The following is a 24,279-nucleotide window of genomic DNA, read 5'->3' on the forward strand; positions in this document are numbered from 1 at the left end:
CCCTGAAACTAAGCAGCAGTCGTCGCAGTGGAAGTCGCCAAGTTCACCGCGGCCAAAAAAAGCACGCCAAGTTCGCGCAACGTGAAGTCCATGATGATTGTTTTTTTCGACATAAAAGGCATTATCCATAAGGAATTTGTTCCTCTTGGTCAAACTGTCAATGGAATTTTCTATTGTGAAGTTTTGAAGCGGTTACGTGAAAGCATTAGGCGCAAACGTTCAGATCTGTGGGGTAACAACAGCTGGGTTCTGCACCATGGCAATGCGCCCGCGCACACATCGCTAGCCGTTCGGAATTTCTTGGCTTCCAAAAAGGCGGTAGTGATTCACCACCCACCGTATTCGCCTGACTTTGCCCCGTGCGACTTTTTTCTCTTTCCGAAAATAAAATTTCAATTGAAAGGCTGTTGTTTTAACACAATTAAGGAGATTCAGGAAGAAATGCAGAACGTGCTTCGAACACTTACACCTGTAGACTTCCAGGGATGCATGGAATCATGGGAAAAACGCTGGGAGTACTGTATCAATGCCCAAGGGGATTACTTTGAAGGAGACAGTGGAAATTGTAAGTTATGGTAAACTATTTTATTTTTATGGTAAAATTCCCCGAACTTTTGGGTAGCACCTCTTACATACTACACACACATTTAATTTAAGACTGTTGCGTCCTCTAACAAAGTGAACAGAATACATAAAAAGCCACAGCAAGATTTTTCTCCTTTAATCTACAGATAAAATTTTATTGATTTAAAATGTTAATTGAACCTGATATTTAGTTTCTAATGTTAATCAAAATTCTTTAACTTTCTCAAGACATAAGGATGTACATTTGTAATGCGGTTAACATTTACTTCTTTATACAAATATAATTAAATTAACAAACATCCTTTACAGCAGAAATACTTTTCTTGATAACACACATAATAATCATTAAAAATAATAAAAAGTATCATAAAAGATTCAAGTGAAAAAGTAACATTGACAAAGGTTTATTGTATGTGTAATTTATTTCGTAACTTACTTTTCTGTTTATTTTATTTTACAACACATAACATTCTTTTTTCTTTATCAAAGTTAAAGTGAGGTAGTGATAAAATTTTACTAGATACATTAAAATATACTATACATTTAATGTATGATATAAAGGTTTTACAATTGAAATCATATTCTAAGAAGTTTTTAAAATATAACAATATATTTTGCAAATTTCATATTGTTCGTAGAATATCTGATTGGAACTTTCGTTATTTTACATTTCCATAGAGAAAAAATCTTAATGCAGCAAACAGAGCACTTTTCTTCTTAAAAAAGAAACTGTATTTTTTATTTTTATTTTTTAATCAACATACCTTGTCTATAACAGAACTTTGAATCATAATATAAAAAGATATTTGTATGTTCTTTATTTATTTTAGATACAGTATAGCAACATTTCCAAACTAATAAACTTTTCAAAATATTTTATTTAACATACAAGGCATATTCATAAAGTAAGGGCCATTAGGTCATTAAAAAAATTAATTCATGAGAAAAGGTTTGTACTTACAGTTCTTGTTTACTACACACCTAAATCAAGTTTCCACATAATCACCATTCAGTTCTAAGCACTTTTCGTAACACTGCACCAGTTTCTTTAACCACCTCTGCATAGAAGTATGCCATCTAGGAATTGAACCAATTGATAATGGCAGTCTTGAGTTCCTTGTCATTTTCAAGCCTTGTCATTTTAACCGTTGTCCACCAAGCCACTTTTTCAAATGCAAGAGGAGGAAGTAGTTACTAGGTGCAAGGTCGGGATTATGGAGGGTGGTCAAAAAGTTCCCAACATAAATCTTGAATCTTCTTCTTGGTTAAGGCAGCGGTGTGAGGAGGTGCGTTGTCGTGAAGTATGATTACGCCGGACGTCAGTTTCCCGAGTCGTCGATTTTGGATCGCACGTCTCGGTTTGGTGAGCGTTTCACAGTACATGTCAGCTGTAATTGTTGATCTACGTTCCATGAAGTCAACCAAAATGACGTCCTTTTCGTCCCAAAAAACGGTAGCCAACATTTTTCGACTCGAGTTCGGAGATTGCTTAAACGTTTTCCGTTTTGGGGAACTTGAATGGCGCCACTGCATTGACTGTTGTTTCGATTCTGCGTTGGTGTAGGATATCCACATCTCTTCGCCCGTAACAATCTGGAAAAACAAATCATCTCCATCTTGTCGACAGCGGCCCAAAAACGCTCGTCCACTGCACGATCTTTGCTCTTTGTGTTGGTCGGTGAGCATTTTCTGTACCCATCTTGCACTGCACACAATTTGTGATAACCGAGCTTTTTCTGTGACAATCGTGTAGATAAAGGTGCGTCCAACATGCGGAAATTCATCAGCCGGAGCACTAATCGTCAATCGCCGATCACATCGCAGTTTTCGGTTCACTTGTTCAACGATTTCGTCGGTCTAAATACTGGGCCTGCCACTCCGCTATTCGTTATGCACATTTGTAAAGTCTCGACACCATTGTATAACGTTCCTTCACTCATTACTGTACGTCCATACATTACGCACGACTCCCGATGAATTTCACTACCTGAAGATCCTTCTGCAAACAAAAATCGAATGACAGCGCACACTTCACAACTTGTTGCGGGGGGGGGGGGAGAAACGATGTCGCGGACATTGCGATCTGCATTCACCGGCAGGCAAACGACTACGTAACAAAACAACTGCGTGGCTTCGTAAATAGCCGATAGATGGCCCTGCATGCGTGAAACTGTATTCAGACCCGCTAATATTAAATATACGCCGTCGGCCTTTACTTTATGAATATGCCTTGTACAAATCGTTTGCTCGTGTTCAAATACAAATTTTCTTTTGTCAATGTTTCGTCAATGTTCTTTTGTTCATGCCTTGTTCAAATGTTCATGTGTAATCGGTATGTTGTTAGACACACAGCAATGTTGTACATTGCTTGATTTATAAAAAAAAAATTAAATTTAAAATACAACACTATTGAAAAAAGTTATTACAAAGATAATCGACAGAACAAAATATAAAAATTAAGAAAATAATTCAATTAAAAAATTTACCATAAATAATAATATTCAACATTAAATCAGTAAGTCTTCAACCAAATTTTTACATCTCTTTTACTTTTAAATGTCACTTAAAATTATAAATTTTATAAGTCAACATTTAAAAAATAAGTATATTAAAAGAATATTAATGTAATCAAATTTAAAAATATTGCAAAATTAAAACAAAAACACTAAACCAATAAATTTTTGTTAAGGACATAAAATAACCATTAGTACAGAGTAGGGCAAACCATCACTTTTTATAGGAATTAAAAAAACATACAGAAACATTTTTTTGGTCATATATTGTAACAAATCTTAAGAACACAAATGTAAATTAGTATACAAGCAGAAAAAAGATTCATTTTTTGCATTTTACTCCAGTAAGGTGGCGATCATCATTTTGTACATGTACAAGTCTCATACTTAAATTCTCACTGACACATCATAGTACCACTGGTTTTACTGCACTGACGATGTATGGATGGGCTGTGGGTCGTATTCAAGCAGCTGCACCATGTGCTCACAAAAGCCAACGCAGGTAGGAAAAATCTGCTTGGTTCAAAACTTGCACTATTTGAATTTTATACAGATATAAATATAAGTCATCGTGCAAAATTCTTCTTACTGTTCACCTCCACATTCTCGGTTGTCTGAACAGCTCTTACAGTACCATCTTTTCTTCTTGTTGTTTGACCCATTGTTTTTAAGTTGTTAGCCCAAACAGAAATGGTTTTCCTGCTTGGAACAGCAACACGAGGCGGAAGATGAAAATGTAGGCAGAATTCGCATTGTACATATATGTAACTTAAGCCATCTTCTAAATACACTGAAACAGCGAAACCACTCTGTTCAACATTCCAATGCTGCTTAGTTACTAATTTCCAAATGTGTAGAACATCTAGGTCACTGCTTACTTATCCCACCACAGAAGCCCCCCTATACAAGCTTTGTTCAAACTTACGGTTTGACCCCAGTCTGTACAAGTCAATATCATAGTCATTCTCAGATAAAAGTAACCTATTTCAAGCTTTCTAGGAAAATGAAGTGGTTTCTTTCTCACTATGTTCTTCATTGAGCCAAATATATTCTCAAAATAACAAGCTCATATAAATAACAAGAAATGCAATGATATTCAGCCCAATAAGTGACATCTTCACTCTGTTCAAACAGACAATGAATATTTTTTCTCACTAAAAGCTATGAATTGGTACTACCTGAACCACAGATTGTTAATATATGTTATAGCCATAAGAAGGATCGGTTTATAACAGTACTATATGATCGCAACACAATTGAGGTTAACAAAATTATAATTATATAGTTAATAGTAGAGCTATAACCATAGCAAATTATGCATATTTTACTAATTTAAAAAATATATTTTAAAATCATACATTTTGAAATATAGTACTATAATATAATATTATTTATTAATATTAAATTTATATATTTATACAAAAAAAAAGAGAAACATTCAGATACTAAGTAGAATGTTCACATTAATTTATTGTCTAATATAACTAAATATTTATTACAAATCGCTTCATTTCGCCATAACCTTTCATTTAACCTGTTACATGCCTTCTTTCATATCTTTCAACATTTTCTTTATCTCTCCAAAAAAAAAGAGTATAAGTTATCAGAAAATTGAAAACAAGAGACTGATTCACAAGACACTGACCATCCAAAACCAAATTAAACCATCCAAAACATCCCTCATTTTCTGGAATAACTCCATTATTTCTCTTCTTTTTATTGTTCCATTAAACTGAATAAAGATGCACTACAGCTAACAAATAATAAATGCAAATGTTACACAATCTAGATGATCTAACTGCATTACAGATGGCAATTTTAGTCATTTCAAGCAGTCGAAGTATAAAACTAGTTAATGTGCATTCTGAACAGCAGTATTCAACTGTAATAAATACATCATTTTAAACAAAAGAAATACATCATATTAAGAGTGTCATCAACATATTTTTCAACAGCAAGTAAGATGAATACTTGAATAAAATTTGACAATCCCACAACTTCAGTTTACATCAGAAAAAACAACTGATTTTAAATAATACTAATATAAAATTAATTTTAAAGAATGACCAAAAAAGAACTTTATTCAACTGAAAAAGAACTTAATTAAAATTTACTGAAAATTTTTATCTAATCAGTAATCAAATTAGTTGAACCAAGTGTAGATCTTTATTATATTTAAATTAATAATTCATTGGATGTTCAGAGTAAAGAATGAAACTCATTTCAAAGTTTAATAAATTAGTAAATTCAATTCAAAACAAAGATCACAACTTTCTGGTGGGATCAAGAGAGAAAACAATAAGTTCATAGATCACATAAGTACATGATCTGTGATAAGCACTGCAATTTATAAAAACATTAACAGTTCTATTGATTAAAAAACAAACAATTGTAATAACTGACCCTAAACACAATATTCTCAAAACTCACAATCGATTAATTATTAAAGCTAATAATCATTACCCTTGAATTCAATAAATAAACATGCTGACAATTACTTTTATTAAGCTAAATAATGCTTCATTAAAAAAACATATAGCTAAATAATCTATCTACTATACACAGCATTAAATTAAAAGTACTTCATGAATAAATGGACATCATAAATAACAGTGAATTGGCTTTGCTTAACAGACTTCTTAAGAATTAACTGCAAAAAAATTGACATCCATTTAACAATCAACTTACTTCAACAGTTTAATTATAGATAGCATTACCTTTATATGGTTTTGAATTCTATGATTAGTCTAATATTTTGGTCATTTAGATTATCACTGAATTAAGAAAAATCAATTTCTGACAAAACGCAGACAGACATGCTACAAGGACAGAATAAATTAGGTACATGGAAAATTTATATACAGATTACATGAGATTCTTTTTAATGAATTAAGACCCCATTTATACATAATAATAAATAACTATGAAATAAAAGTAAACAAAATTAAACAAAGTAAAAAGGAAAAAATTTTTAATTCTAAAAACATCTCTATATTAAATTAATCTTTGTATTTAAAAAATTGATAATCAACTAGCTATAATTACACTGATAAACATAATTTTTTTTCCTAACATGTGATACATGATTTTAATCTGTTTTTATGCTGAAAATGAATATGTACTCAGAATTTTTCTATCACCCACCATTTTTGAAAAAGTTTTATTTTTAATTAAAGGATTTTTTCATTTTTCAATGTGTAGTTAGCATTTTAAGCTCCTATATTGTATTTTGTTAGCTCATTTTATATTGTTTAACTTTGTTAACATAATTTGTAAACTATAAATAAACAATACTAGACAAAGAATCACATTATATCATAGTCGCATATTATGACATCACATCTAATACTGAAGAGTGGGTCTTCAAGGACAAGATTAATTATGTCTGCGCAGGTCAAAACATATAGCTGAAAACACAGCTGTGTTGTTTGTATTAAGCAATGGATTTAGGAATCAATTTCAGTCTTATTGCTTTATTAAGTTTTGTTTACAGTGCAGTGTCATAATGCCTCGAAATTGTGTAAATGATGTGGATGTCTTTTGTTAGTTATATTTACCATAAAATCAAATAGAAAAAATATTACACTATTAATTAAAAAAGCATATCATTTGTACTTCCAGAATAAAATTGATGATCAGAATAAGACGTGGGCTCGTCATATAGTATGCACTAATTGTTCTGTATACTTAAGAGAATGGCTGAAAGGTACACAGAAGGCTTTGCCATGAACCAAAGGATCATGTAATTGACTGTTACTTTTGTTTAACAAGTGCATCTGGAATTTCTAAAAAAATCTAAAAATACTGTAAAGTAACCTTCATTGCAATCTGCAATCAAGCCTGTACCTCACAGCGAAATTATTTCAGTTCCTGAGCCACCTGTGAATGTATGTTTCGAAAGCACCGATGAAGAATCACATAGTACTGAAGAAAACAATGATTTTGATTTTGAACTATGTTCCAATAAGCCACATCTTATACCACAAAGTGAATTACATGACTTAGTTAGGGATTTAAATTTATCAAAATATCAAGCTGAACTGTTAGGATCAAGACTACAAGGTTGAAATTTATTTCAAAAAATACAAAAATTTCAGACTTTTGAAGCCAACAACAAAAAGAACTTTCTCAGTACTTTATTGATAAAAATAAATTGATTTATTGCACAAATATTGATGAGCTTATGTTGCACTTAGGACAAGTTCATTAACCTGAGCACTGGTGCCGTTTTCATAGATTTGTCCAAGTATAGTTTAAAAGTAGTTCTACTACCCAAGAGTAACAAATATCCTTCAATACCAATCGCTTATGGTATTAATTTGAAACAGACATATGATGTGATGAAAGACGTTCTTGAAAAAATAAAATAAATTACAAAAAACATAGCTGGAACATATGTGGTGATTTGAAAGTTATAGCTATTCCAGTAGGCATGCAGTTAGGCTATACTAAGTATATGTGTTTGCTTTGCAAATCGAACAGCTGAAATAGAGTCAAACATTATGTTACCAAAGAGTGCAAGAAACGAGACAACTTAACTCCAAATGGGAAAAATATTATTCATGAGCCCTCAGTTGAACCCAAAAAAATATTTTTACCCCTTCTCCGTTACAAGCTAGGACTAATGAAAAATGTTGTAAAAGCAATGAAGAAGGATAGTCCTGTATTTTTGTACATCAGGCAAAAATTTCTGAATGTAAGTGAAGGAAAAATTAAAGAAGGAATATTTGTTGGTTCTCAAATAAGAGTTGGTCAAAGATGATGTATTTAACTCAATGTTAAATAATCTAGAAAGTGCAGCTTGAGCTTCATTTAAAGAGGTTTGCAAAAATTTTCTCGGCAAACAAAAATCTGACAATTACTACGCTATTGTTAATAAACTTTTTACTTCATACAGAGCTACGAGATGTAATAAGTCTTTGAAAATATATTTCCTTCACTCACATCTGGATAGTTTTCCCGGACAACCTCAGAGACATAAGTGGCGAACACGGTGAACATTTCCACCAAGACATTTCGGTGATGTAAAACCGCTATAAAGGGAAATGGAATACTTACATACTAGCCGATTACTGTTGGATATTAATTCACGATGTGCCTGAGGCTATTTATAAAAAAAAGCATCAGTGAAATCATTCAAACAGGTATGGCCATGCAAAATTATAAATTTTTACAGATTTTAAGTATATTTTCCCTTAATTTTTTTCTAAGTGTAATTTATTTAAAACTAAAGGTGATAGAAAAATTGTATTTACAGATCTGTAATGTATGCAAAAAAAGCAATTCAAGAAATGGTATCACACTTAGAGAAACATTGAAAAAATGTTTTTTATCTATCAATGTTTTTTGTTTAGAGGAGGTAATTTCATTATTCTGTATAGATACAATATCAATCGTACAATATATATATTTTACAGGTAATATCATATACATTTAGAGCAAATTAAAAAACTGGTTATGAAAAATAAATACTTTCTGAAACCATTTAATTTAAAATTGAGTCAAATGATAGGAAAAGTTTAGCTGTTTATTTTCTTACTGCATTCCATCAGTTTTTATACAAAGTTTTCATTTCACTTTAGGACACAGTACATAATAAAAGAGAATTCAGAGCAGAATAGAGCTGATAAAATTTGGCTGCAAACTAGTTGAATTCTTTATGTTGTAAGTATAAGCAGATCACATAAATTCACAAGAAATTTACTTGTTGACAGAATTTTAAACAATAAGACACATATCAGCAAGAAAACTCACTTGCATCATTTCATCTATTAAAGTGAGGCATAATAAACTTCTTTCTTTCTTTTTCCTGTTTAGCCTCTGGAAATTACCATTCAGGTATTACTTCAGAAGATGAATGAGGATGATATGTATGAGTGTAAATGAAGTGTACTCTTATACAGTCTCAGTTCGACCATTCCTGAGATGTGTGGTTAATTGAAACTCAACCACCAAAGAATACTGGTATCCACAACCTAGTATTCAAATGCCTTTAATAGGACTTTAACGCTGGAACTCAACTTCCAAATCAGTTGATTTGAGAAGACACATTCACCAGCCCAGAGGGTGACGTAGATCAACCGGTGGGTTGAGACATAATAAACTGAAGAGATATACATCACTTGCAATTTCCTACTAAAAACAACATTTATTCCAAATTATATGCAAGTGATTAGAAAAATTTATACAACTATATTTTTTTTCTGAATACTATTGGTTTCAATGTAATAATAATAATAATGATCTCAATTTATATTTTTATCATACAAAAATAAAAAAATAAAAACCGAATAGAGATTTTTATTCAATTAGACTGCAGATTAGTTGTTATATTTAAATTAAACTGATAACTATTAAATATCATGGTATAAAGATCAATGCAATTGTTTTTATTTTCACTGACTGCATTTGATACGAGTATATTAATCTGTTGTAACAATTAAAAAACGATACAGTAAAATGAAATAAAGAACTGCAGAGATAGCATGTGCAGCTGTAGCACTATTTCCTATTTAATAAAAACATTTTCTTTTTTTTAAATTTCTGAAAATTCGAAGAAAGGTTAGACAAAAAATAAGACTCTTGACCTAACTGTCCCAAATGTTAGTATTTCATCATTCTCTATATTTAGCTGAATAATATAATCTATAATTTCTTGTTTTAGCTAAATATTAATATATCTATTTAACACATAAATTAATAAATAATTCTATCCATTTTAGAGTTGATTTATTATTCTTGTTTTAATTTAAAGAGTAAGAAAGAATAGTCTTTTCATTTCAAAACTTATCTAAGTTTTTTTTACAACTAAACCAACACAAAAAGATTTTTTTCTAAAATATTGATGTTATCCTTAATACCCTTTTTATCATTGAGCATTGCAAAACAGTATATTTTTGGTTAGCTATCGGCATTAAATAAATTATTAAAAACAAAACATATGTACCAGATTTTAACTAAGTATTAAACAAAACAGAATTTTCAATATTATAAAACATAAGAATTAAAAATATTTTATAAAAATAAACAATAATTTTTTTTTTTTATCTAACAGTATTGAAAATACAGTTTTGAGACCTGTTTTTTCAAATTTTCAGGTTATATTTCTTATAAAACCACAAAATTTAACCCTTAATTTGGGTCTCAAGAATTACATACAGTCTGGCTTAATTTTACTGAAAGCACAGAAATCAGGATAAAATCTTTCACCAGTAGATACTTGCTAACAAAACGTTACTACATTAATATGATCACTCACTCGCGCACGTGCACGTGCACACACACACACACACACACACACACAGCCAATCCACAATATAATAAATATATAAACAATCCACAATATATAACTCTCAAAAACAGCTTTCAGGGATAAATGTTTGAGCCGGTCAAATGTTTTTATCTGGTTCAACAGATTCAAAGTAGCCCATGAATCAGTCAAATATGACCCCCAGTTGGCTGGCCTTTCATTTTAAAAACCAATAAAAACATTGTGAAATTCTTTGATTTAGTGCACTCTGACTGTAGACTTGAATTAAGGAGATGGCTGATGAACTGAATTTAAGTTTCTATGTGGTGCAGTCAATTTTAACTGAAGATTTGAATGTGCATAGATTGTACACAAAACATACTTATATCTACTTTGATGGCGATACATGTAGATAATGCTGATTTTCATACTTGTGTATTTTTGAAAGCGAGCAGTATTTTCAGAATGATGCTCCAAAACCAGTTTTACATAATAACTAGAAAATAGTTAAGATAAAATATACTGAGAGTACAAAAATATCTGATTCGACAAGGTAATATTTTTTGGTTCCAAACATTTCTTTTACAAGACCAGAAAAAAAGATAAAAAATATGTTTAATTAAACAAACAACAAATATAGTTTTCTCCCCATGCCAGCTTTTGGTTTGATATACTTTTTTGAATTAACTATGAAAAACAACACCTTCAATTACAAATGAGATAACAATAAAACTTACAACAAAAACATCACCATAATCTAAATTTATTAATATGTAAGTCATAATCTACAGAAGTAGTTTTATATCGTACTGTAATAAAACTAAAATAGATAAGACAGTAAGAGATTAGATCAGAGGTTGAAACATTTTTTGTTTTTTGCAATAATGTTTTAATGACAAATGAAGTGAAGATGACATTAAAAGAGATAACAGTTTATCACAGACATGAAAATTATTAATGAACTGAGACTGTTTATTTAGAGTGTGTCACTTCCTGCCACTGAAATGTAAAATATATAAAAGCTACAAATTTAAGAGAAGCATCTGAAATATTATGCTTTAGGAAGTAAGTAATATTTAAGTGTATTGAGAGAATAACAAATAAAACATATACATATATAGAAAAATTGAATAAGAAAAAACAAACTTTCATGAAATTACCAACTGCATTTACTTGTGGGGTATACACAGTAATTTTATACAGCAGTGGAAGCAAGGGAATGACAAAATATTATGAGTAGATTACAATTCATAAGCTGATAAAATGCAGGTAAAGTATGAAAAAAATTAAAGCTTTTACCCAAATAGAAAAAATAAAAGATCTAAATCATATCAATCAATAAAAAAATATAAACAACAAAAAACCTAATAAAACTTTCATTCAGTTAAAACAAAGATATAAAATAAGAAGGCATTCATATGTTTACAATTGAATTACTACTGAGGTGAGTTTTTTTTATATTTGAACTGCATTAAATATTATATTTTTACCTATAAGGAGAAAGACCTATTGTAAGAAACAATTTTCATAAAATAAATATTTCCATTATCGTATACCTACTATTGTTCAATTTTTGCAAGAAAAACTAATGTTTCAGATTTTTGATAAAACGGTAAAATTCTCAACAAAAATGTAAACTTTTTTTTGGGGATTTAAAATTTTTCCAACAGTTATCCAAGCAATAGTAGTAGAATTAATTATAAAGTATTTATTTTAAGGGCGAAGATGTAGTTTATTTGTTACTTTTCAATTTACAGAAAAAAGCGCACAGAAAAAACAATTAGGACCTGAGAAAAGTCTCATGAAGAAAAACAAGCCAGAGAATAAAAATGCTATAGCTCACAGACACTGTTCCTCTGGGGAAAAAAGTGAAGTAGAATAACTACTAAGAGATACACAAACGCAACAAGAATGGAGTAAAAGAAATGAAATCAGACAATATTAACAATGAACTAACAAAATGAATTACTGATTAATTATTGAGGTATTAAAATTACAAAACATTAATGGAAAATAAAATATGAAAAACAGGTTGAATAATGTTTGTGAAGAAAAAAAATAACAGTAGTCAAGAAAAAAAAATCTTTGTGTATCTGGAATCGTACATGGTGATTTAAACTAATTTTGGGGTGCTGAATTCAAAACTGTTATCAGAATCTGTTTAATACATCACGTTTTTTAGATACATACAATTTATTTACCAGTAAATGCATAATCACTGTGAAAATCAGTGATTTTTTTAATCAATTTAAAAAAAAAATTATTTATGTGTATTCATTTAAAATCGTGTTTAGATCAACTAAATTTTTATTTATTCAAACACAGATAAATTGAAATACATTAATACAATTTTAAAATAAGTTTTTAAAAGTTTAAATCATTGGAATTGTCCTACCTTTAAATTTTTAAATATGTTGACAAAAGTTTTTGCTTGTAAGATGTTTGATCAGCTTATCTAAACAAAAACCAACAGTAGTCATCCATCATTATATAATCCCATCTTCCTTGGTACCATTGCTCCTCAAAATATCCTAATGAAAACTCTCTCCTTGCTCATCGCTGACAGAGTCCAAATTTTTGGAAAAAAATCTAGGTGGGAATGTAGGAAATGAATTTTTAATGACATCCTATATCCTAAATGTTTAAAATTTTTTAAAAGCTTGTTAACCAAGAAAACATAGTTTTCATCCTTTCTGTTGCCTAAATAACCATCAACAAAGTCTTTGAAGGACTTCCCTGCAGTTAGTTCACATTTGCTAAGTTTATCATCAAAAGTTGAGTCCCTAGGCAGCTACCTGTTTTGCCGACCGATAAACATACCCTCCTACAGCTTATTACCACTCAATTTAGGAAAATTTATTATTAAATGATTAAATCCTTTGTCTAGAGCTTTTACAAACTTTTGCATGAGTCCAACTTTATGTGAAGTAGCAGCAGTATGATTTTACTACCCTCAATTAATAATAAATGGTTTACATTTTTTCACCAGTCACATAGTTCTGATGCAATGGCCAGTTCTTTACTTGGTGGTGGTGACTTTTTGTATCACAACTGTCCCACAGATGAAGAATTCAGCAATATTTCATAAACCGATCTTGTAAATCAAGAAGTAACACAAAAACTTTCAGATCACTACAAACTTACCACATATGCTCTTTGTATTTTATTGCTTCTAATATTGATGCCATAGTTTCATACGTTTCTTTTATGTCACTGCATGAGCTGATGGAATGGATGGCCTTTGTTAGCATTATGCAATAAAACTGCTTTCATGTTAACTTTAGAAGAATCAATAAAAAGACGCCATTCTTCGTTATACACATTTGTAAAGTCTCGACACCATTGTGTAACTGTTACTTCACTCGTTACCGTACGTCCATACATTACACACGACTCCCGATGAATTTCACCAGCTGAAGATCCTTTTGCACACAAAAATCAAATCACAGCGCACACTTTACTGGGGGGAAGAAACGATTGTCACAGACAATGCTATCTGCATTCACCGGCAGGCAAACGACTACTTAATTAAAACAACTGCAGTGGCTTCATAAATAACCGATTGATGGCCCTGCAAGCGTGAAACTGTGTTCAGACCCGCTAATATTTAAATATAAGCCGACGGTCCTTATTTTATGAGTGTGCCTCGTAACTCTATTATAGGAAAATGCATATAATAAATTATCTAGCATTCTTTTATGCAACACAAAAAATATTCTGATAAGTTGAGTTTTGACGGTACTGCAACCATGGGAACATGAATCAACAAATATGTCAAGTTTGCTTAATATAAAATTTAAAAATTCAAATAAATGTTTGCACATTATAGAAAGCACTAAGCTTTCAATTAACCACACATCTCAGGAATGGTCGAACTGAGAATGTACAAGAGTAACACTTCATTTACACTCATACATATCATCCTCATTCATCCTCTGAAGAATTATCTAAACGGTAGTTACCGGAGGCTAAACAGGAAAAAGAAGAAGCTGTTATGTTAAAAATATGCTAATGTTGTAATGAATACTTTTCTATATGCTGATATCATTTTCATACTCTGTATGTAGTTTCTGATATAACTCACATATTTTATATCAATTCAACATTCTTTTCATTGCAATACCTAAGTATTAAGACATTTAAAAAAATTTAATTTTGATTATGATTTTAATAAATAATTTTAAATATTTTTAACTGTTGAATTAAGTTTTATTTTTACTAAGCTTGAGTACATAATAGTCAATGATGAATATTAAACAAAAAAAAACAGAATTTTGAAACCTAAAACTAAATCAAATTTTATAGAACAAAGCATTTTACTTAACTTACTTCAAACTCACTCTTGTATCATTTTTATCGAGTCAATAAAAACAATTTATTTATAAAATCTGATTCAATTTGTAATATATGTTTATAATTTTAAATCATCTTTTACATTATTAATCCTACTAAATGCAATGGAAACGAAATGCTGAAAGAAACAGCTCACAGGATGTTAATAAATTTTTCGGAAGAATATAAAAAAAATCCTCTACCCACAAATAAGGAAAATATTCAAATAAATAAGGAATACTAAATCATATCTTCTTCAGTAAAAAAAACACACACAAAGGGAAAGTAAAAGCAAATTCAACTCTGTCAATTTAAAATATTTAAATTGATATAACTTCTTTGAGCATACTTACCACCATTAAGAAACAAAATTAAATTAATTAAAAAAAAAAGCAAAGTTAACTAACAAACACAAAATTATGCAAAATACCTGAAGAAGAAGTCTTTCATCAGCCCAAATAACAGCCTTATTCCAATCTATCACTTCTGAAAATGGCAGAGTCCAGCTGTTTGATAAGATTACAGGAACACAACCAGCCTGAAGAGCTTCCAAGAAACGAAATGAACCAAGTCTTCGTCCTCGAGGCACCAAGCAAAATGTCGAATTCTGCAGCAGTAGCTCGTAATCATACCTTAAAAAATATCAAACAGGACAGATGTAATATAAATTATCAGAAACAAGTCTTTCCTTCAATTAATTAAAAGATAAATGAAATTGTACATAATTTCTGGATATAAATTCGTTTAAACTATGTTATAAATTCTGCCACATCTATTAATAAAAATAACAGGGATGGCTTTCTTTCAAGCACAACCTGTCTCAAGCAATCCAAATTTAATAATTAAGACCTCTTCACATAAATTAAAATGATCATAATGTGTTCTGATTTACTGATAATAACTCAACACTTTTAGACAACAAATCTGTTGTAGACACCACACAACTTCCTTGTATGCCTATTAAACTACATATACACATTTTTAAAAGTACATAAAATTTTATTTCACCAATAACTTCTGCTTTTTTTTCATATATATATATTTTTTTTTTATTATTAATGAATTATTATTAATTGTAAATCTTTAAAAAATAAGTTTTAATACATATTTAAATCTATTATTAAGAAATCAATATATTTAAATTAAAAAAAAAAAATGAAATGAAGTCGGATTCAAACCGATGTGCTTTCCCCTTGTAAGATCCAAATATTTTATTAATTAAAATTTTATTTGGCTACAACTCTGGAACCGATGAAAATAAGTACAACTTACGATATTAGTGTTGAAAAGCTTTCAATGATGGCTCATTACTGCAGTTAAGAAAAAGTCCAAAATCCAAATTTTTTTGATTTGTGGCTTTTTGGACATTTTTGGTCAAGTTGACTGCAATCAAAAGTCAAGGTGCACAACTAGATGTTACAACAGTCCTAAATCCAAAATGTCAACATTCTAAAGCTAATCGTTTTTGAGTTATGCGAGATACATACGTATGTATGTACATATGTCATACCGTCAAAACATACTAGTCAAAATGGATTCAGGGATGGTCAAAATGAATATTTTCGTTGAAATCTGAAAATTAAATTTTTCATGATTAAAAATAATTATATACTATTAATAAATTTCAATCTTAAGCTCCATTCAACTAAATGGGTGGCGTTAAATGGCTCCACTTATACCAGCACAGTAAATGTTACATTTGCACTTGCTTGAACAGTAAAATTATTGTAGATTAAAAACTTTTAATACCTTAGTTATTACTTTTTTTATAATTTTATTCAAGTTTAACACATCATTTTAATTTAAATATTAATTAACACGCCCTGAGGTAGATAATCCCCACGTCCGGAACACATCTATGTCCACGTCCAGGGCGGCAACAGCTGTACTTACGTACATTACATATAGCTGGCTAACGGGGTTCCGAGTAAATTCCTCGGTTATTCTTTTTTACGTTTGACCTGTTTGCAACTTCAGGTCACTAAACGGACTAGATTTTTCGGCTACCTGCAGGAAATAGAATAATAAACGATTTTGAAAATGGACTCATACCACTTTTAGAGCTGGCGATGTGGCGGCCAGGGTCAATGTTATTGTAGGTGTAACGGAAACCCTTCCGTTGTCCGCATGCCCCCTGCGATGGCAAGCATGTAGCAATGGTGCCCATGTATGTCGGTGCATGGGAGCTCTGAAAGCTTCGGTGAGTAGGAGCCTGGAGTCAGTGCAGAGATTGCGCATCCGCTCTCTGCCAGGACATATGCCGGTTCCACCGGAGTACCGGATCAGACCTCCAAGGTTAGTAGCCCTGGAGTGGGGGTGTACCCCGGCGGTAAGCCTTGCTACTGAAGGGATAAATGTTCATGAATATTGAACAAACTAACGTGGCAGAGGGTGCACGTAAACACCCTCGTTTAGAAACCTCCGATTCGCCACAAGCGAAGAGGAAAAAGAGCAAGGAGTCAGATAAAATCAAGAGAGATGCTGACAAAATCAGTAGGGAATTGAGAAAGTCGTTGTTTGGAAACATTGCTCCCAAACCAAGATTTTTAATTATTACAAAGGAGAATGGAAACTTTCAAAAAGTTAGCCCATTTTTTAATCGCAATAAAAAATTGTGCTGGTGGTCCTGTCAAGGAAATTCGTAAAACTTTTAACGGATTGCATGTCGAAACCATCAACGACATGCAAAGCCAGAAAATTCAGGCGTTGAAGAAGATGGGTGAATTTGCGGTTTCTGTCCAACCGCATAGCACACTTAACTCATCCAGAGGAGTTGTTGTTTGTCGCAATCTTCTTAATTGTACAGAAGAAGAAATTGTACAAGAAATTTCGAGCCAGGGAGTGACTCAGTGTCGCAGACTAACCATGCGAAGAAATGGTGAAGTTGTTCCTTCGGCCTCGCATGTTTTAACATTTAATAGGCCGAACCTTCCTGAAAAGGTACGAGCTGGCATCCATCGGCTTGATGTACGGGCATTCATTCCGCAGCCGATGAGATGTTTTAAGTATCAACGATTCGGACACACAGCAGCTAGATGTGAAGCGCAGGAAATATGTATATGTGGAGAGAAAACACACGAGGGTGACCCATGTAAAGACCCTCCAATCTGCGTTAACTGTAAAGGGCATCACAACTGTCGTTCAAGGAACTGCCCTACATATAAATTAGAAACAGCCATTCACGAAGTTAAAACGCTTCAGAAGGTCAATTATCCTGAAGCGAAGAAAATTTTTAATCAGCGTACACCACGACCATCGACTTCTTATGCAGAAGCAGCGGCTGCCCTTTCCACGTCTAAAATTAATGTGGAGCAGTTGCTTAACACGATGGCACCAAGTCTTGCGACAATGGTTGAAAGAATCATTGATTCAAAGATTGAGTCGACTCATCAGAGAAAACAAAGTAAAGATGAGACGGCTCATCCCCGGACTGACGCCGTTGACATGAGAGACGCACCAGCGCCGTTTAAAAAACTAGCCAAATCTGCGATCGTAAAGCCACCAACTAGCGTAAATGGGGCTAATGACCAAAGTAGTCGATGCCCCTAAAAACCTAAAAAAAATATATATATATATATATATATATATATATATATATATATATATATATATATATATATATTAACACATTAAAATTAATTATGAATAGAAGATATTTACAAATAGTCTTGATTGTATATGCAACAATGCTTATATCAGGAAGTAAAAGATGATTATGCCTTGGTTTTTAAATGAATCCAAAAATCATAAATAAAAAATTATACTTGTAAAACATTACTAGTGTTCACATATATGTGTGTACTTAGTACTGAAATAAAAATTTAAACAAATTCTTTCCAAACTTAAAAAAAAAAGCCCATACTGTAGGACAATAGTATAACTGAAAATAGAAATTCAAATCCAGTTTAACAATATAATTACATTTTTTAAATTTCCTAATTACAGAATTTCATCTGTTTATGCAAAAAAATTAAAAACTTAATTATACAAACGTGTTTCAAATCAAGAAACAGAAATCTAACAGCAACTTTCTTAAATACAACCGCAATAAACATTTGTGTAAAAATTAATAAAAAAAAAAATTTAGATGTAGAAAAACCCAATGGTTGGAAGTTATACTCATGTTTAACATTGTCACTAGTTATTTCTTGTACAATTCTACCAGACCATAGATCAAAATAATTAATAGTTACAATTATACTTCTGATAATACTGTCGAGGGTTCAATCACTACTAATATTCGTATCTTCATTGCTAGTCAGCATAGCTACAAATATAACTACAGTGTTTAGTGTTGCTGCATTGAGATGCGAGGCAACAAATTCCAACTACAGAACTGTTTTAAACAGCACTTCAAAAATCATAATTGTCTCATGGTACTTAGTACAATACAAGAAACAGAAATTGACAGAAAAAAATATTGGGTAAAGATTCGCCTAATGGAAACAAAATCTAAATACTAAGAAAGCACAAAGCTAACCAAAAATCAATAGAGAACAAAGAGAAGACTGAACTTAAACAGCTCTGACAATAGCAGTAGAATTAGGTTAGGTTAAACCCTCCTTTTTTAATAATTTAGATTGTTAGGATTTAGTTAACAGTAATTTTTGTATTCATTTTGTAAAAAAAAACTGAGACAGATTTGCTGCTGAGCAAGTAGCTGGATATAACCGGCCGAAAAATCGATTTGTGATCCGATTGTAAGACGAGCGATGACCGAAGAATTGAAATTTATTCATTGTTTAGAGCGAGTGCTTGTTTTTATTTATCATCATTTTATTTTATTTAGAGTGTTACTTTCAAATTTTTGCCAGTTGCTTATGTTGTCTGTCCGCGATATCGACGAATCGGTGCCTCGAGGAAATCGTCCAGATTCTAATGTAACCGAAGAGAATTTAGAAATTAACAGCACTTCGATAAATGTAGGCAGCAATAAGAACAATTCCTGCCTGAAAATCGATAACCAAAAGCTGTATAGCTGTATTAACTTGAAGATACTGCCCTAATCAATATAAAATGATGTAAGAAGTCAGACTAGATCTTACGGCCCAGTCCCCAATTCCAGGAGGAAGCAGACAACTTGGCAACAATATAATTACATTTTTTTTAAATTTCCTAAATACAGAATTTCATCTGCTTATGCAAAAAGAGTAAAAACTTAATTACACAAACACGTTTCAATTCAAGAAACAGAAATCTAACAGCAACTTTCGAAATACAATCGAAATAAACATACAGTAGCTCAAAAACAGAGAAAATTTATAATAAAAAACTAAACATTAACTACAAAATTGCATAAACTTTTGTTAAAATAGAAGCTGCTCGTACAAAACATTCAATTGCAAAAGTAGCTGGAATGCAAGAATACAGAATCAATAAACGATTTTATGGAAAAGGGATCTGCTTGAAAAAAACATCATGTAAAAAGTAACAGGGTGTTTGCAGCTAAAAAGGAATAAAATGATAAAGACGTAAACGCTACGCTAAAATGAAATGACGGCTTGATTGTATTCCCTGTCACAGACCTATTTTTGTTATAAAAGTATCAGAAAACACGCCCCGAGAATCATTTGTTAATAAATTACAATATAATATAAATTACGGTGATGCAAATCACAATTGCTTATCGTAACAAATGAGAAAAATATAAATGCCCGTCATTTTCTAAAAGTAATTAACAAGAACAAGATTACCCTCCAAAAACGATGATGATGATGATCGTTTCACCATCAAAATGACCATTTCGGGTTTGGATTTTAAGTAAAAAATCGTTCGGTGAAGTATTATTTGTATTGTTATTCATTTCCATTCAATAAGATGCAATTTAGAGAAATTAATCAAATAAAATTCAGTTTATCTCTACTTTACGTACACCTAATAAGTAGGTGCATAATTAAAAAAATGTCGTAAGGTTACACTACTAAATGAATGCTACAATTCTTTTTAATAAGTAATTTTTAATCCTTCAGCTCTCCTAAAATATATTTGACAATTACATTAAACATAGACGTATCTTGTATTTATATATTAAAAAAAGAAAATTTAACTCAAATTTTCGGTCTAATACCAAAAACGAGATTTTTGTGTAAGGTTTCTATTCTGAAAATTTTGCTCCGAATGCTTATAAATTGTGCACTTAAAAGTTTTATTATTGCATAAAAATATTTTGTATGCGATTTAATAGGGATTTTATAGCTCTTTCACCTTTTAGGATCCTTGAATACATATACATATACGAGAGCGCACGCAAAGTACTACAAATCACATTTTCATTGACTTTAGATTTATGCTAAAATATCAAATTCATAACAAATATTCATTGTAACGTTAATATGCCAGAAACAATTTAATTTGACATGAAAGTCAACAGTCCATCTACGTTAACAAATATTCAGATTAACAATAAAAGTAGTACTACAATTACAACGTAAACAAATATCAAAAAATCGCCTCAAAAAAGTTTTTTTTAAATTAAAAGAAAAGTTGATGTTAGCAGACATGAAGTTTTTATATTAACACACAAAGACTATTATTTCCTAATAAAGGATACCTTTCACTTTATTAAATATCACTTTATAAAATCAACTTTCATTAAATACCTCATTACAGTAATCCTCTTTAAATACCCTCTTTACACTTCATAGATACCTTTAAAATAAGATTTTTAAAAACACCTTAAAATACCTCTAAAGAGCAATTTTTTCGTATCATAAACGAGAAAAACACCATTGTTAGATCTCCAGACGCTCAGCGCGTAGCACGCTAAGGTCAGAGGACCCCCACTTTTTCCCGGGTTTCCGCCTGCGTTTAACAGACGGCTTCTTGAAGGCAGCGGTCATGACGGCTCCAGGCCCTCCCCGATCAGCGGACTGGCCACTACCTAAGGGTCCGTCCACTGGCCGAGGCCGCCGTAGAACCCTATCGCAGCCAGTCTTGATGGCCTGGCCGAATTGTTCAGCCATCAATTCCACCTCCTCTCTGTGCTCCATGCGCCATTCCAACCCCTGCAAGGCAGCCGCGCACTCGCGCCGCAGCCTGTGCTGATCCAGGCTCCTTATGTTATAGCGTCCCGAATCTGGAGCTCTTACCGCCTCCGTAAACGATCACATAACTTATAAGCCTATGATCGCTCACACTAGCCTCGGGCCAGACAGTCCAACTACTTGTATTTCGCAGCAAGTCGCCCGTCACCAAAGTGACGTCGATGTAACTTTCCTCCAGTTCGGAAGAGAAAGTTGGCGGCTGTTCTGCATTATTAATCAAGTAGAGGTTGAAGCTTCAAGTAGGACTAGAGGCTTCCTCGAACTGTTCGAGACCAGCGCCTCTGATGTCAGTGAGTGGTGAATCCCAGGCAGGAGACTTGGCATTAGCGTCCAGAGCAACCAGCACTCTGGTGCCCGGGAGACAGTCCAGAATCCTGTCCAACTTCGCCAGCAAGTCATCGTTACTCCATTCAAGCTGAAAGTATCCCTACACTAGTAAGACATCGAGCGTACTCCTCGTAACTCGCACGAAAAAAGAAACACATGTGATGGAAGAAAAGCACATTTCATTCCAAATTCCTGAAGTCCTTCAAGACAGGAAGGCCCATTATTTAACACCAAAACCGGCTTAATTCGCATTTTTAATTTTTTTCACTTTAAGAACGAATTCATTGGTAAACCAATCCTTAAAGATATATTTGTCCATCCAACCGGACTTTAGCCTTCTGTAACAGACTGGAAGGTATGAAATACTTACGCTTTTGAATGCTGGGGGGTTTTGAGATTCTCGATGACAAGAAGATGAAGTTTATGAATTCCAGAAGCATTAGAACATAACGAACTACGATTCTCTCCTTGTTGACTTTGAAACCTGCAGCTGACTTTTATTTCCAGCAGCAAATATTTTTACTGGCAATCATTTAAAATTCAGTCCGGTCTTATCTACGTTTTAGATCTGCTCCGGTAGGCCTTTCTTTCTCAATTAAATCCTTCAGTTTATTTGAAAAACAGCTGCAGCTGTATCAGCCAATAGTTTTTTCCCCACAGACACTCAAAGAATGAATACCATGTTATTATTCCAGACATCACTGGCAGAAAATTTACCTACATTTTGAACTTTTGAATGAAGTAATTCTTTTATCCAATACTTCTATCTAAATCTGATCTAAGAGCGCAATACGCTTAGTCGTTATACACAATAACTTAAGAGATAGAATATACCGAGTAAGTATTACTACGGGGGAAGTGAAAATTCCTTTTCAACAGAAATTTTTCGATCAGAAAGAAAAATCAATCATCCGATATAATTACAAATAACATTTTATTCAAATGTAACACTAATACAATACAGTCAAATATTACAATAACGATTACTCAGTGAAGCGAAGACAAGCAAGTATTATTAAAAAAAAAAAGAAGGAAATCTTCACTATTTTATTTATTTACCTCCATATAGTTTTATTTGTAAATGAGATACAGATGTTTTATTCTGTCCGTAAATTTAAACGAAAATCTTTCTTTATTAATTAAAAACATCAAACCACTAATCGTCCTTTACAGTCCTTGTTACGGTATCCCATCTATTGTGTTCATGAATTATGTAGAATAAATACAAATATGTATTATTATAAAGTATATATACATAAATAAACGTAAGAAATCATTAACGTCTAATGTTGTGTTTATGAATTGTTATATTAATCACCTTCGCAAATGAATTCTGTATTACAATATACAGACTAGAAAAAGTTCCATGATCGGTATTACCTTCAAGAAAATTGCAGTGTAATAGTGTTAAAGAAAAATACAATAATGGCTTCATTAATAAAGATAATTAATGTTTGTTTTGCATTAATAATAAAAAGTGTCCTTGTTTATCGATGATACCAACACAGTACTTGACATGGTAATTTATGTATTTGAATAATTATACGCTAATCATTAATATTAACATACATACATTAGCGTCATCGATTTTTTCATATAAAACTATTGTGTACAAAAATAATAATTCCTGGGAAAGTACGTTTTACTACACATAACTTGAGTTCTGTATTATAGACAGCTATAAAACATAAAAATTAAATCCTAGGAAAGTCATAAAACGATAATGAAACGGCGATCACAAATAATAAAGATGCTTTTTCACCGCGAGATGAGGTGAAGTAAAGCGTCAAATTTATTAGCACCAGATGTACATAAAAATTATCGTTATACTTTCCTAAGAAGAAAAATACCTTCACAAAGACTCTTTCCGTACGGACACATTTTTCTTATAAAGATTTTCTTATAATTAAATACTCAAGAGAATATTTAAGAGTTAACTCTTATTTAAATTTAATTAAAAATACGCAGTGTAATCCATAAATATTGAACAAGTTAATAAATTAGATTTAAAATAAAAGATTAAATTCTTTAGTGATTATAACAATACATGTAATCTACTGAATAAAGAAGCCGATTTAAACCAGCTATTTAATCATTTAGTAGTAAAAACCTCTTTAAATTAAGTTACGAATATTAATGAAAATCAAATGAGAAGTGGCCTAAAACAACTAGTAACCGTCATCAAAATCTTATCGAAAGATTTTTACAATTTTGAAAAGTAAGATCTACT

General features: G+C 31.6%; 1 protein-coding gene across 2 annotated transcripts in view; it reads right to left on the bottom strand.

The window, feature by feature from the left end:
• Positions 1 to 24,279, bottom strand: part of ttv (exostosin glycosyltransferase 1 ttv) — a 672,327-nt gene that overhangs the window by 46,399 nt on the left and 601,649 nt on the right. For both annotated transcript variants that reach the window (XR_012756526.1, XM_075367109.1), the window contains exon 3: positions 15,110 to 15,311. Coding sequence is in view for 1 of the 2 variants with exons in the window: in XM_075367109.1 (XP_075223224.1) it covers positions 15,110 to 15,311 (202 nt within the window). In the remaining variant the exon portion in view is untranslated. The remainder of the gene's footprint in view (positions 1 to 15,109; positions 15,312 to 24,279) is intronic.

The sequence above is a fragment of the Lycorma delicatula genome, chromosome 1, assembly GCF_047948215.1.
Source record: "Lycorma delicatula isolate Av1 chromosome 1, ASM4794821v1, whole genome shotgun sequence".
Classification (NCBI taxonomy): domain Eukaryota; kingdom Metazoa; phylum Arthropoda; class Insecta; order Hemiptera; family Fulgoridae; genus Lycorma; species Lycorma delicatula.